The sequence below is a fragment of the Pteropus vampyrus genome, unplaced genomic scaffold (genome assembly GCF_000151845.1).
Source record: "Pteropus vampyrus isolate Shadow unplaced genomic scaffold, Pvam_2.0 Scaffold36, whole genome shotgun sequence".
NCBI lineage: Eukaryota > Metazoa > Chordata > Mammalia > Chiroptera > Pteropodidae > Pteropus > Pteropus vampyrus.
In genome coordinates this window covers 9,287,366-9,300,850 of record NW_011888817.1, presented here as the reverse complement: position 1 = coordinate 9,300,850, position 13,485 = coordinate 9,287,366, and the positions used below count along the sequence as shown (strand labels likewise).

At 38.7% G+C, this 13,485-nt stretch overlaps 1 protein-coding gene and 2 pseudogenes across 2 annotated transcripts in view; 2 read left to right on the top strand and 1 right to left on the bottom strand.

The window, feature by feature from the left end:
• Positions 1–819: 819 nt before the first annotated feature.
• ZBTB8B (zinc finger and BTB domain containing 8B) overlaps positions 820–13,485 on the bottom strand; it is a 29,729-nt gene continuing 17,063 nt past the window's right edge. The window contains exons 3-4 of one of the 2 annotated variants that reach the window (XM_011357855.2): positions 11,798–11,976; positions 820–7,865 (exon numbers count right to left, since the gene is read on the bottom strand). In XM_011357855.2, coding sequence (XP_011356157.1) covers positions 7,548–7,865; positions 11,798–11,976 — 497 coding nt within the window. In that variant the 3' untranslated portion in view covers positions 820–7,547. Of the gene's footprint in view, positions 7,866–11,771; positions 11,977–13,485 lie in introns of both variants that reach the window. The other variant, XM_023529302.1, reaches the window with a different exon arrangement.
• On the top strand, positions 6,864–6,982 carry LOC111738246 (annotated as a pseudogene).
• Positions 10,890–11,008, top strand: LOC111738322 (annotated as a pseudogene).

The following is a 13,485-nucleotide window of genomic DNA, read 5'->3' as shown; positions in this document are numbered from 1 at the left end:
GTCACTCTTTTTCTTTTGAGTTATTGGAAAGTGTGACTATAGTGCTTAGTGTTTAGAATGGTTATGTCTTTTCTGATTTGGGGGTTGTCTGCCATTAGTTTTTGCTTATATTGCATCCCATGAATCAACCCAGTCATCAAGCAGTGGTCAGTCTTCTTTCACAGAATCTAAAACATTCTAGCTTGCGATACTCTGCCCAGAAACTCTCTCAGAATATAAGTAGTTGGTCCTAACACCACTGAACAGAGAGGTGGGAAAAGATGTTTGATGGAAGCTTCTTTTGTTGAGAGCTCTATTTAATAGCTGTCTTCTTTTTCTTAACTAATATCTTATCTGTAAAATTCCACATTAGAATTTCATGCAAAATAATTCTAATGAGAAAAACAGTTAACGAAATTTAAATTAGGAAAGATTATTAACCCATCCATGTGAGGTAATTAATCCTTAATTCTTTTCATTCATTCTAAAGAAATTGTTTTAACCATTTTGACCTTAGCCATTCTAAAATTTACAGTTATCTAATTTAGGTCAAAGTTCTGGAAGGTACAAAAAAATAGTTAAATTGCATTTGTTTCTGAAGACAAAATAAGCAATAAAGGAACAAAAGACTATTTCTTAAACCTGGCTGAGGCTATTTCTATTCTAAATTTGTCACTAGGGTGTCTCAATCTGACTTATGTAAATCAAAACAAAAATTTAGTTTGAGACTATTTCCTGTCTACCCACAGGTTATTTTAACAAAATCAAAGGTGATTTGCATCAATTTTAGTCCCAAACTAAATATTTATATTTAAGATCAAATACTGATAAATATTTCTGGTTCTAGGTATTTTTTATTTTTAGAGAAAAAAAGTCACTTATATTTCAAGAAAGTCTGAAAAATTATATCTGAAATCAGAATTCCTTTCAACTTTTTCTATCCATTGTATAATATCCAAGGTCATTTTTTCATGCAGGGTGTGTGTTTGGTTTTTTTTTAGCCAAAATTTCTTTCTTTTCTCTTTTTTCCTTTTTTTTTTAATGCAGGTTTTATAGCTGGAAACCTTGCCAGGTAAGAGAATAGCTACCATGCGTTGCTGAATCCATAGGTGCTGTCACACAGAATCTTAGCATGATTCATTCTCAAATAATGAAGTAAATGAACGAAGTTAAAGATGTTCACCTTCAATTACCCTAAAATATCTCCCACACTATTCTGACTATAGTGCCTGAAAATAGTTCATTTTTTTTTACTATAGTATTTTTTCCCTGAATTTATTTTAATAATTTTTATTTTTCAATTATAGTTGACATTCAATATTATTTTATATTTGTTTAAAGTGTATAGCATAGTGGTTAGACATGTACATAATTTACAAAGTGATCCCCCAATAAGTCTAGTAGCTACCTGGCACCATACAGAGTTATTATGCTTCTAATTATTTTTAAATCACAAAGTGGCAAATCTGTTTTACTAATAACTGTTATATATTACCACAGACCTTGAAATAAATTTAGCTTTTACAGTAGATTTATTAAAATTCAGAGTCAAGAAATACCTAAAACATATTTTCACTCAATACTATATTATTATATGGGCTGCTGACTTAAATGTTTTTTTGTTTGTTTCAAATAAGATTGTCTTTGTCAACTTCCCTGAATCATGCCCAATTTATATCTCAAAAGTCAGAGAGGTTGGCAAAAGTAATTTCAAGAAAATGTATAATTTTTAAATTGGAAATTTTTTACAAATAAAATTAATATACTAAAATCAAATACATGATACATATAAAATAAGTGGACATTTTGATCTGCTGTGTGTGTGTGTGTGTGTGTGTGTATGTGTGTGTGTGTGGTGTTTATGTTGTTTCAGATAATATGTTGGCATTATTGGCAAAGAAATTAACTCCCCCATGCTCGACATGTGATTTCACCCCCTTCCTGTCTTAAGCACTACAAGAATGCAGGCCATGATCACACAAAGTCACATGAGGCTAAAATAGCACCTTCCTCTTCTGTGGTTTTAGTCCAATGGGTACCCCAAGGAAACAAATGCTATCTACAGATGCTCTTTGCTACCTGCCCAAACATGTTTATTATTAGCATTAACCTGGCAGAGCCTGATGTCTGATCCCAACTAGAGGTGTGGGAACTGGGAACTAGTCATTTCACCTCTCTGTAAAATGGAGTTGGACTACAGTATCTCTAACATCCCTTTTATTTCTCAAATTCTTGATTTAATGGTTCTATCCCATATCTCTCCTGGTTTCTGGGTATTACCAGTTTACATGGCCAGCCAAGACTCAAGGCAGATGCAGCCTGGCTCCTCCACATTTGTCACAGTAACAATACTTTTGTTCTATCTTATTACACTGGATCAAGATAATGGGAAGTTATTTGTTTCTAATAAGAAAACCATAGCATCTAATGCATTTTTCTAAAGACTAGGATATTCTAAAATGTTTACAGTATTTTTATATACCTGAATAAAACAAGTAATTTAAACACTGTTAATGTCCAAAACCACCACGTTTGGAAAAGGCAAGAAATGTCAGAAATTGTTCAAATTGCTCATAAACTGTATCCCAAAGCTAGAAATTTACTGGATGGGAAGGACCACAAACAGTAGCTTAGACAAGAAAGCCTTCTCTGAAGCTCTAAGACTGGGCTAGGCGCTCTACCCAAGCACTCTCAGAGCACCCTGTCCTTGCCCTTATTTGTCACACCCTTTGGTAGTCTCCCTGATTACCCACTACAAGTTCCTTGAGGGCAAGGATCGTGCTTGTTCATTGCTGTCCCCCTAGTGCCTGACACATAAGAAGGACTCCATAAATAATTGTTGGAAAACCCAATATCCTCACTTATTGAGGAGCAATGGAAGCAGGCAAGAGTAGCACCACATGACAGAGCAATAAGAGGCACTGTTACCAAGAGCCTAGCGTTTGGTGGTTGCCAGGTGGACATAGGTTCTCATCAAAGTATGATTGATGAGATTCCCAGAAATTTCCATTTAATGTCCCTATAAATATGTCATACTATATCCATCTACTATGAGCAGCACCAAAGGATACGTGACATTTTGATAGGACCACTGTGACTATTTATCCAACTCTTACACTTATCTCAGCAAAATCTGCAGTGGATAAATCACAAGCAGCTAAGCACAATGAACACTCTTCAAGAGAGGAAAAGTTAGCTGGTGCTGGCTATATTTTAATAGGAAATTCCTCTGGCTATATTTTATAGGAACTAGGTAGAGCATCTATTATGCAATTGCTCAGCATGCTATTTGGTAAAGGATTAACAGAACCTTTCCCCTTCTGTGTGAGAATTTGACCTCTGGTTAACTTTCTAGCTCTGTTCCCCTGACAACTTACTAAAGAGTAGTATGTCAACTATGTTGCTAGGCAACATTACATATGGCAGAAATGACCCCTAATTGGTAAAATGCACTGAGACTGGGAGAACTATAAATACCTTATAGGAAGCTACAGCTCTGAGCTTCCCTAAGTACAGTGACTCTTGGAATAGATATGTCCCCTGCAAGGGGAACCCTGGAAGCTATGTCTTTGGAGTTGTTATGAGACACTTGCTCCTGTGGGACAAGAGGCTTTTAAACCAGGACAGCTCCCATATTTGCATGATGTGGGTCCATCTCCTTGTCCAAAAATCAAATGAATATAAAAATTGCTCCCAAAACCACACTTATCAATGAAGAATTGGCAGTAGTAAAATTATCCACCTGGAGGGTCAGATCAGATGCTAAACATCCTCCTTAAGTTATGAAGGTTCTATATCACCTAATCACAATGGTGTGAGTTAGTGTTACCTTTTAAGACTAGGACATGTTAGATACCAACCGAACTATTCCTGCCAAACAAAACCTTTCCTTTTGTATCTACAGAAGCATTATTTGAAGAAAAGAATTCAGATTTTCAGCACTATAATGAAAGGTTTGAGGAACGTAATAATAATTAATGTTGTGGAAATACTGAACAAAAATCAATGAAAACATTGCCCATCATAAGCGACTAAATAAAAGTGCCCCCTTTTTGGGGGTAGAAGACAGTGTGACCACATGAAAGCACAAGACAAGTTATAAGAGACCAACAACGATAGGAAGTATAGTGTGTGCTCAAAACAGAGTATAATAGGAATTTCTCGCCCACCCAACACTTTGTCCCTCCCTACCCCATTATACTAGACCTCACAGAGATAATTCTATTGTCAATGCATAGGGACACACAAAAACCTAGAAGTCCAAATGAAACAGTCTGAATTCAGTTGACCAAAGGCCACTCCAGCCTTCCCCACTGCCCTCAGAATCTGTACAGGTAACTCTACCTGTTGCCTTTCTCTCTGTGGGGTTTATCACATCAATTAAGAACGACAACAATAACAAAAAACCGTCACGGTATTCTGAACCACCAGAATATTCAATTCTACAACATTCTGTGACCAGTCATTTTCTTAAGGAATATTCAGTCTAATGGCCACCAAAATATTTACATCTAAATGGCATCTTTCTGACAAATGACCAGAATTCACGATGCTCAATGCCATTTCTTCATATATTACAGTTACAAGCCTTATTTATATTCTTTCCCACCCTTGCTACGAAATCCTGTCCCCTTCTCCCAAGAGAAAAAACTTCCCAAGGATGCCATTTTAAAATTCCATCACAAGTAAGAATCTTGTTCCCATTCATGCAATATATCTAATATGAAAGTATCCCTTTGTGAATTTGGACTGAATATGCCAGAAAGATGCCAGAATATAACCTAAATCACTAATGGTCTGTGTTGGACCCAACTGTGAATTTACATATTATAAAAATATCACCAACTCCACAAATTAAACCTCAAAGACACTGTGCAGATTATAAATACTGACCACCAAATGTGAACATAAATTTAAAACAGGCAGTTTATGATCTGAGAGTCTAGACAACGGTCTCCTTTAAAAGTGATAGAATTCAACAATCCGGTCATTACAAATGTCAACATACAAACTCCGAACAGACAACCAGGAATGCAACGATTCAAGACATTATGGAAAAAAGAGAATCATTTAAATAGTAAGCTTTGTGTTCCATTTTCCTGCCAATGATTCTGCTACTTTAAAATTTAATAAAATGATCACAACCTAGTAGTGGTTCTGGGGGCATTCCAACTCTGGTTGGAATTTCTAAGTTTCCACATTGCAAACTTAATCAGATCTCTGGCAAGTTATGAATAATTTGGCCTCCATTCTCCATTTTATTAATCTAGTATTTTCCAAAACTTGTGGGAGCACAAGGGCCTATTAAATATTTATAAGGTAAAAGGAATACTAAAATATAACGCAAAATTAAGTTCACTCATTAAAGGTCAGCTTTAAGATCCTACTCTTTAGCAGGGTTTTTCAACTTTTAACCCTTAACAGTATGGACTAGATAATTCTTTGTTTTAAGAGGCTGTCCTATGAATTGTAGGATGTTTAGCAGCATCCTTTGCCTTTACCCACCGGACACTAGTGACACCCTGCCCCAAGTTGTAACAACTGAGAATGTCTCCAGACATTGCCAAACAACCCCCAGAGGGTAAAATCACCCCCAGTTGAAAAATCACTGTCTTACAATGAAATCTCTAATGTAAAATTTTTACTTAGCACCCAATGTTATGAATAGGTCATGGGGTCACTGAAGAGGGTCCTTGCTCTACCAGAGAAACAAGGCAAAGAAGTTAAACTGTGAGGTAGAAAAAATCATATTAAAACATCAGAAATACTTTAAACAGAGAGAACAAAAATATCAAACATAACTCCTTACAAAATATATCTTCTACATATCCATTTAGGTTTCCCTTTTGCTAAATATACCTCTTTTAAAACAATAGCTAATATTTTCATTTCGGGTTAAGAAAAGTGTTCTCGGTCCTTGGTAATTTTTCAATTTGTTAACTCTTGATCTATAAAAATAATTTTAAAACTATCTGTGGTAAAAGACCAGTTTTTAAATTTCCAGTCCACTGCAGCCCAATACGTGGTCCTACTGTGTGGATGGGTATCAAACAATTCATAGATCAGCATCTGTCTATAGGCCACGGGTTGAGTAGCACTAGCTAGAGTTTAATTTCTGTTGAGAAGTACAGTTTAAATACCTCTCGAACTCTTCAATGACTAACATTTACAAGCTAATTTATGATGTTTTTGATGATCTTTTTTGTTCAAGAGGTAAAAAAAAGTGATTTGACTACCTTTTGAAACATAACTAGAACTAAAAGGAAGAAAAAGGGATTTCTTTTAAAATCCATTTTGGATAACTTAACATAAGACAAAATTATGAAAATGCCTTAAAAATTTCAATCCCTAACATTTCCTTCTTTGTTAGCCTTTTAAAGAAGTACAGCCTTTTGTTAGAATAATTGCATGCTTGCAAAGTGGGTTAAAAGCAAATGGGTTTTAAAAATCTGTTCTTCTACTAACCTTCTCTTCCCTTCTAGAGGATCTTTTAAAAGGTAAACTATTTAGAAATATATTATTTATATAGGCTTACACTTTTCCTCCAATTAGAGTTCTATTCACAAAGTAAAAGAATGTCAGCGGCAGCTGCATTTCCAGGTTACACAGCAGTGGCCTCTGGAAATGGCTTGAAAATGCAGGGGAGCATTTTGTTTTGCCCAAATGACTTCTTTTATGATCACAAAACAGGTTGTGTGTGTAGAATTGTCGAATACCAAACCCAGCAGGGAAAACACCCAGACCTGGGCTCATGGGCTTACTTCCCAGGGCTAACTTAGAATTTAATTCAACTGGGCAAGTCAGTCAGAATGCCATGAGGAGGCTTTTAGCTCATTTCCATGCTTGTCTGCACATAAATATCCCCTTTTAAAATTGTAGTCTTAGTCTACAGCCATGCCACCCTGAATGTGCCCAATCTAGTCTGATCTCAGAAGCTAAGCAGGGTCGGGCCTGGTTAGCACTTGGATGGGAGACCACCTAGGAATACCTGGTGCTATAGACGCTTAAAAAATAATAAATAATAAAATTGCAGTCTTAGATTTAGAAAGTACCTTTTACGATCATATAGCCAGACAGCCCTGTCTGCCTTATATCGATAAAGCTTTCCCTTAAATACTTCACCAGAAAATTGGAATATGGAATTCACTAGGAGAGGCTCGGCAGAGGTAAGATTGATCTCAAAACTTAATAAATTCTTGCCCACCTTTTCAGAGAAAAGAGGATGATAACAAAGGAATACAGAAGATTGAGACAACATGAAAAGAGGCATGGCGGTTTCCTTATTTTCCTCCTAACCTGAGTTTGGAGGCCTGAGGGCCAGCCTTGATTCACTCAGAATTAAGGAATGGTCAGCAAAAGCTCTCAGAAACCAAGGGTACCATGCTAAAAAGTCATAATCCTTTGAGTCACAAAATCCAATCCCTACCATGTAGTCTAACGAAAATGCAAATAATATTAACAGTGAAAAAATGTTCCTCTCAGGGTTCCACAAAATTGGACAAAAGGTAGCTTTCAACGACAGATTGAGCAATAACAAATTCTAAAGCCTCTTCCCCACCAATTTACTGCTACGTGAGTGTCTCTCGATTTGTTAAGTTGGGCCGAATTTGTGGTCTGTCGTCAGAATCATCTCCAGCGGGGTCGTTTTCCTCACCAGACTCCACATAGATTGGCCAGTCATTGTCTGTGTCACTCTTCTCTTGGCTTTCGGATGAAGCTTCCACCAGGCTAAGGTTGATGGGCATCAAATCGTCCTCATCATCATGTGTGTCTGTAACGCAGGTGCAGCTGTCACACAGCCCAAAGCGCCGCAGCCCCTGTGACAGGTGACTCGTGAAGGTTCTTCTGCAGCCTTTGCAGATGATTGGACGGTTGGATCTGTGGACCTGAAATCACAAGCAGACACAGTAAATGTCACAGAAATGGAGTTGAGCCATGGCCTTCAAGGCCCCATGTGATGTGACCCATGGCTGACCCTCCAACCTCACTTCTCACTGCTCTTCCTCTTGTTCCATCTGCTGCAGTCTCGGCTTCACCAAGGTCCTTTCCACCCCAGGGCTATTGGACATGGGTGGAATGTGCCCTCCTCCCCATTGCTGATCCCCCACCCTTCATAATGTCTTTTAAAGAAGTCTTCTCTGATGCTCCAGGCCAGGTTAGGCCCCCCAGATATATAGTCTCACTTAAACTTCTTCATTATACAGTAGTCCCCCTTATCCATGGGGAATATGTTCCAAGATCCCCAGTGGATGCCCGAATCACAGAGAGTACCTATATATACACATTTTTTTCCTCTACATACATACCTTTTCGTTTAAAACAGCTTCTCTTTGGCACATTCAAATTGCCAGCATCGCTACTCTTGCATTCTGGGGCCATTAAGTAAAATAAGGGTTATGTCAATGTAAGCACTGCGATGCCATAACAATTGATCTGATAACCAAGGCAGCTACTAAGTGACTAATAGGCCAGTGGCATATATAGCGTGCACACACACACTGGACAAAGAGAGGATTCACATCCTGAGTGAGACGGAGCAGGACGGCATGTAATTTCATCACCCTACTCAGAATAGCATGCAATTTAAAACTTACAAATTGTTTATTTATGGAATTTTCCATTTAATATTTTCTGGCCACAGTTTACTGCAGGTAATTGAAACCTCAGAAAGTAAAACTGCACATAAGGGGAGACTACTGTATTTCTAACAAATTGTTGGTAAAATTCACTAAACCGTAAGTTCCAAGAAAGCAGGGACTATCCTCATTCACGTCCTCTGTCCTCTGTCACGTTTTTTTACTATATCTCTGGTGCCTGGCATAGAAAGGGCACTCAGTGAACTGATTCTGATTTTACACATGGCTTCTAATATACCTTAAATTTTTTAGTTATTAGGCAGACAGATTTGCTAAACTGTATTCCCTGAATATGCCAGCAGATGATTCACCCTTGACTTTTTCATTGATAAATGCATTCCTTAATGAGAAGAGCTTTGTATTCCAGAAAAGAAAACCTGATCTCCCACCCCATACAGTAACACCTGAGGGCAGCAGCCCCAGGAGTCCCCTCTGTATAAGGAACTATCTTTAAATGTATGAATTCTACAGAAATCCAGTAAAGGGGGTTTGTGAACCACAGCCTCTTTTAGAGAGTTCTGGATGCAGGTTATGCACAGGAGGCAGAGACAGAGAGAGGCTGATGCAGGAGAGGGGCCTTGATACCCAGGTTGCTGGAACTGCCATTATATCCTGACCATGTCCTTGCTTCCCATGAGGTTTCCTGCACTTCCTACACTAACCTCTCAACACTTGAGCCAACCTGAGTGTGTATATGACCCTCGCAACCTGATGCGGCCTCTGAATGTCACCTTTTTAGGATGCAGCAGGCTGGACCTTATATAATGTGGAGAAACAGAGGGAATGAGGACTCCAACCAGTGAAACTAGAGACAAGCAAACAAAAAAAACTTAAGGTCTTGGGATGGGGCCATTCTCAGACAAGTGTGCTGGGGCCAGTATTGAGAACAAAGGCAGTCAGTCAGTAAACTTGTACCTGTCTTAAATCTGGATTCTTTCAAAATCACAATTCACATACTATAAAAACTCACCCTTTTAAAGTGTACAATTCAGCAGCTTTTAGAATATTCACAAGATCACCATCATCTCATCCCCTAATATTTTCGTCACCCTATAAAGAAACTCTGTGCCCATTAGCAGTCATCCCTCTTCCATTCCCATGGCTCCCCAGCCTCTGGCAACCCCCAATCTACTCTCTACTCCATGAGTCTGCCCATTTTGTACACTGCATATAAATGGAATCATATGAATATGTGGTCCCTTGTGACTGGCTTCTTTCACTTAACCTTTTCCAGGATCATCCATGTTGTAGTGTGTATCAGAACTTCATTCCATTTTATGACCGATAACATTCCATTGTAAGGATACGCCTTTTGTTTGTCCATTCATCAGTTGATGTACACTTGGATTTTTCCACTTTTTTACTGTTATGAATAAGGTTGCTATGAACATGTGTGTGCAAATTTTTTTGTGAATGTATGTTTTCAGTTCTCTTGGGTATATACCTAGAAGTAGAATTGTCGGGTCCTATAGTAACTTTATGCTTAACTTTTTGAGGAACTGCCAGACTGGTTTTCCATAGTGCTACACCATTTTACATTCCCACCAGCAATGTATGAAAGTTCCAATTTCTCCACATCCTTGCCAACACTTTGCTATTATCCGTTTTCTGATGATAGCCAATTTAGTAGGTGTTAAGTGGCATCTCATTATGGCTTTGATTTGCACTTTAAGGACTAATGGTGTTGAGCAGCTTTTCATGTGCTTACTGGCCATTATATCTTCTTTGGAGAAATGTCTATTTAAATCCACTGTACGTCTTTTAATTGTTGACGTGTAAAAGTTCTTTATATATTCTGGATAGTAGACCCTTATCAGATAAACAATTCACAAATATTTTCTCTCATTCTCTGGGTTGTCTGTTCACATTCTTGATAGTATCATTTGAAGTCCAAATCATTTTTATGTTGGATTTTTCAAGGACTGATTGCCTTGCTCAAAGATGATCTTAAATGCAACACCTTTCTTAATGGCCTGAGTGCTTTTTACTGATGGAAATCATTCATTCACATGGGAGACAGAATCCTAGGGGACAGCCAGTGGGAAGGGAGGTCCCCTTGGTCTGGGGGTCTCTTTGCTGCCTTATAAATAAATGGCAATAATACAGGCATAACTCGGAGATACTGTGAGTTCAGTCACAGACTGCTGCAATAAAGTGAATATTACAATAAAGTAAACCACACAAATTTCCTGGTTTCTCAGTACATATGAAAGTTATGTCTACAATCTATTATTAACTGTGCAATAGCATTATGTCTAAAAAAAGCAATGTATAGTCTATGGCCATGCTACCCTGAACGTGCCCGATCCTGTCTGATCTCGGAAGCTAAGCAAGGTTGGGCCTGGTTAGTACTTGGATGGGAGACCACCTAGGAAGACCAGGAGCTGTAGGTGTAAAAAATAAAAAAAATAAGGGATTGTAAACTGACAAGGTCCTGGCAATCTGTGAGGTCAACCAAGGGTTGCCTCACCTAAAAATAATTAAAAAATAAAAAATAATAAAAAATAAAAATGTATACAACCTTAATTTAAAAATATTTTATTGCTAAAAAATATTTTATTGCTAACCATCATCTGATCAATGATCATTGGCACAGATCACCATAACAAATATAATAATGAAAAAGGTTGAAATATTGCAAGAATTACCAAAACATGACACGACACAAAGTGAGCAAACGCTGTTAGAAAAATGGCTCCAATAGACTCACTGGATGCAGGGTTGCCACAAACCTTCAATTTGTAAAAAAACAACAACATATCCACAAAGAGCAATGAAGTGGAGTGCAATAAAACGAGGTATGCCTACATTACCTCTCCCCAACACTGAGGCGATGGAATTGGGTGCGAAACTGAGGATTCAGCTGACCTTTGGCATCACACTGGTGGAACACAACCCCCTGCCCAAGCCCCAGAGTTCTCTGCCTTAGGACAACTATCCCTGACCAGGATCTAAACTTTCTTCCCTAAGAAAACGAGTCTGTTATCACTAAAGTTTTAACTCTCTCCAAGTGCCACCAACCCAGCTTCAATTTAGTAGTAGAAACATGTTTAAAATTTTCTGAAAATATCCCAGTGGACGGAGACGTGAAAGACAGGCTGGCTTTATCCTTATGTTAGATGAATGTCTGGAGCTGCTCTCCCCAACCCCACCTACCGTCAGAGAATTGCCAGCTCACTTACGCTCAGGGCGTGGCTCCGCAGGTGTTCCTGTCGAGTGAACCTCTTGCCACAGGTCTCACAGGGGTAGGGTCGCTCACCTGTGTGCGAGCGGATGTGCCGCTTGAGGATGCCCTTCTGTTTGGCAGTGTAAGGGCAGAAAGGACACTTGTGGAGCTTGATGGGGACCACCAGCACATCACCTGGGGGAAACAAATGAATTGATTTAACTGTACTGTAACAAGCAGCAACAACACTGGCCACATGCTGATGGATGGGATCCAGGGCTGGGGAATCCAACCAGCCCAGATGGTTGTGATGGATTAGACCCCTGGACCAGGATTCACACTTTCCTCGACAGTCGCTCCTAGGAATAGTTTCCAGGCCTGTACAGAAGAGGTTTGCAGACCCTAAACTGTTTGGAATTCATATTAACTCTCTGTATCTGAAGTTGTCAAATATCCAGGAATTCGCTTAAATCTTTTCCCAACTCTCTGTTTGTTTACGTTGCTCATACAACCATGAAGCGACAACATGTTTAGCACCCACATGTATAGCAATTTCCTTTTGAGTTACCTGAGTTACCCTTATTGTAGTACTCTCGAGATTTGTTCCATATATCCATGCCCTTCAGGATTTTACAGACTTTGCTCATATCATATCACATATATCATATCATATATATCATATCATATATGAAGACACTAGTGCCTCAAGCTTTCCAGGCACAGAAACCTGGGTTCAAGTTCTGGCTCTACCACTTACCAGCTGTGTGACCTTGAACATCTCACTTAATTTCTCTCTGCCCTAATTTACTCATCTGTAGAATAGGGATGTTAATAATTCCCACCTTATAGCATTGTGGTAAGAATGAAATGAACTAATGCTGAAGGCAGAGCACCTGGCACATATTAAGCTCTCACAAATGTCAGCCATTATTGTCATCATCATCACTTCCTTATTATTTCTTGACTGATAAAGGAAGCCAGGATCTTGAAGTCTCTCTCAACACTGGAGTAACTCCTTTTCTCTGGGACCTTCTCAGGACACCTAAGTGGCCTTTGCCTTTCCTGAGGTGCTGCCCAAAAAGTATGGTAAACTGAATTCCAAGTGAGAATCCAACATCATTCTATGAAGGGTGGAGATTATTCTCTTGGGTTTCTAGTTCCCATCCTGATGTTGTGTAACATTTTGCATAATCTAGTGACTCCAAAACCTGTTTCCTAGAATTAAAGCAGCAGTTCATAGCTCATCGTCACACACATATGTTGGATTATTTTATTTCTCATTGATCACACTGATACTGAGATGCTAGTTTCCTGCTCACTCCTCTGGCATTGTGGGATCTTCCTGTCATTTCTCCCCATCGGCCTGTCAGTGTACGATACCTTTCTCCCCAATTACTTACAAAACAATAAGTAAAATGGGTCCAGCATTAGACCTTGGAAAAAACAACTGTTAACTATTTCTATCCATCAGAAAAGTATGAATTATTGCAACACTTTCCTTCCTCTCTCCTGATCTGATTCCCCCAATACAACAGTTCACCTGAATGCCAATTATGCACCAGGCACTGTGTCAAAGATCTGTCTTTACCAAGATACCGGTTTCCTCCCTCAAGAAGTTAAATCTATGTAAATTGGGGCAGCCACTATGGAAAACAGTATAAAGATTCCTCAAAAAACTAAAAATAGATCTACCAGACAACGCAG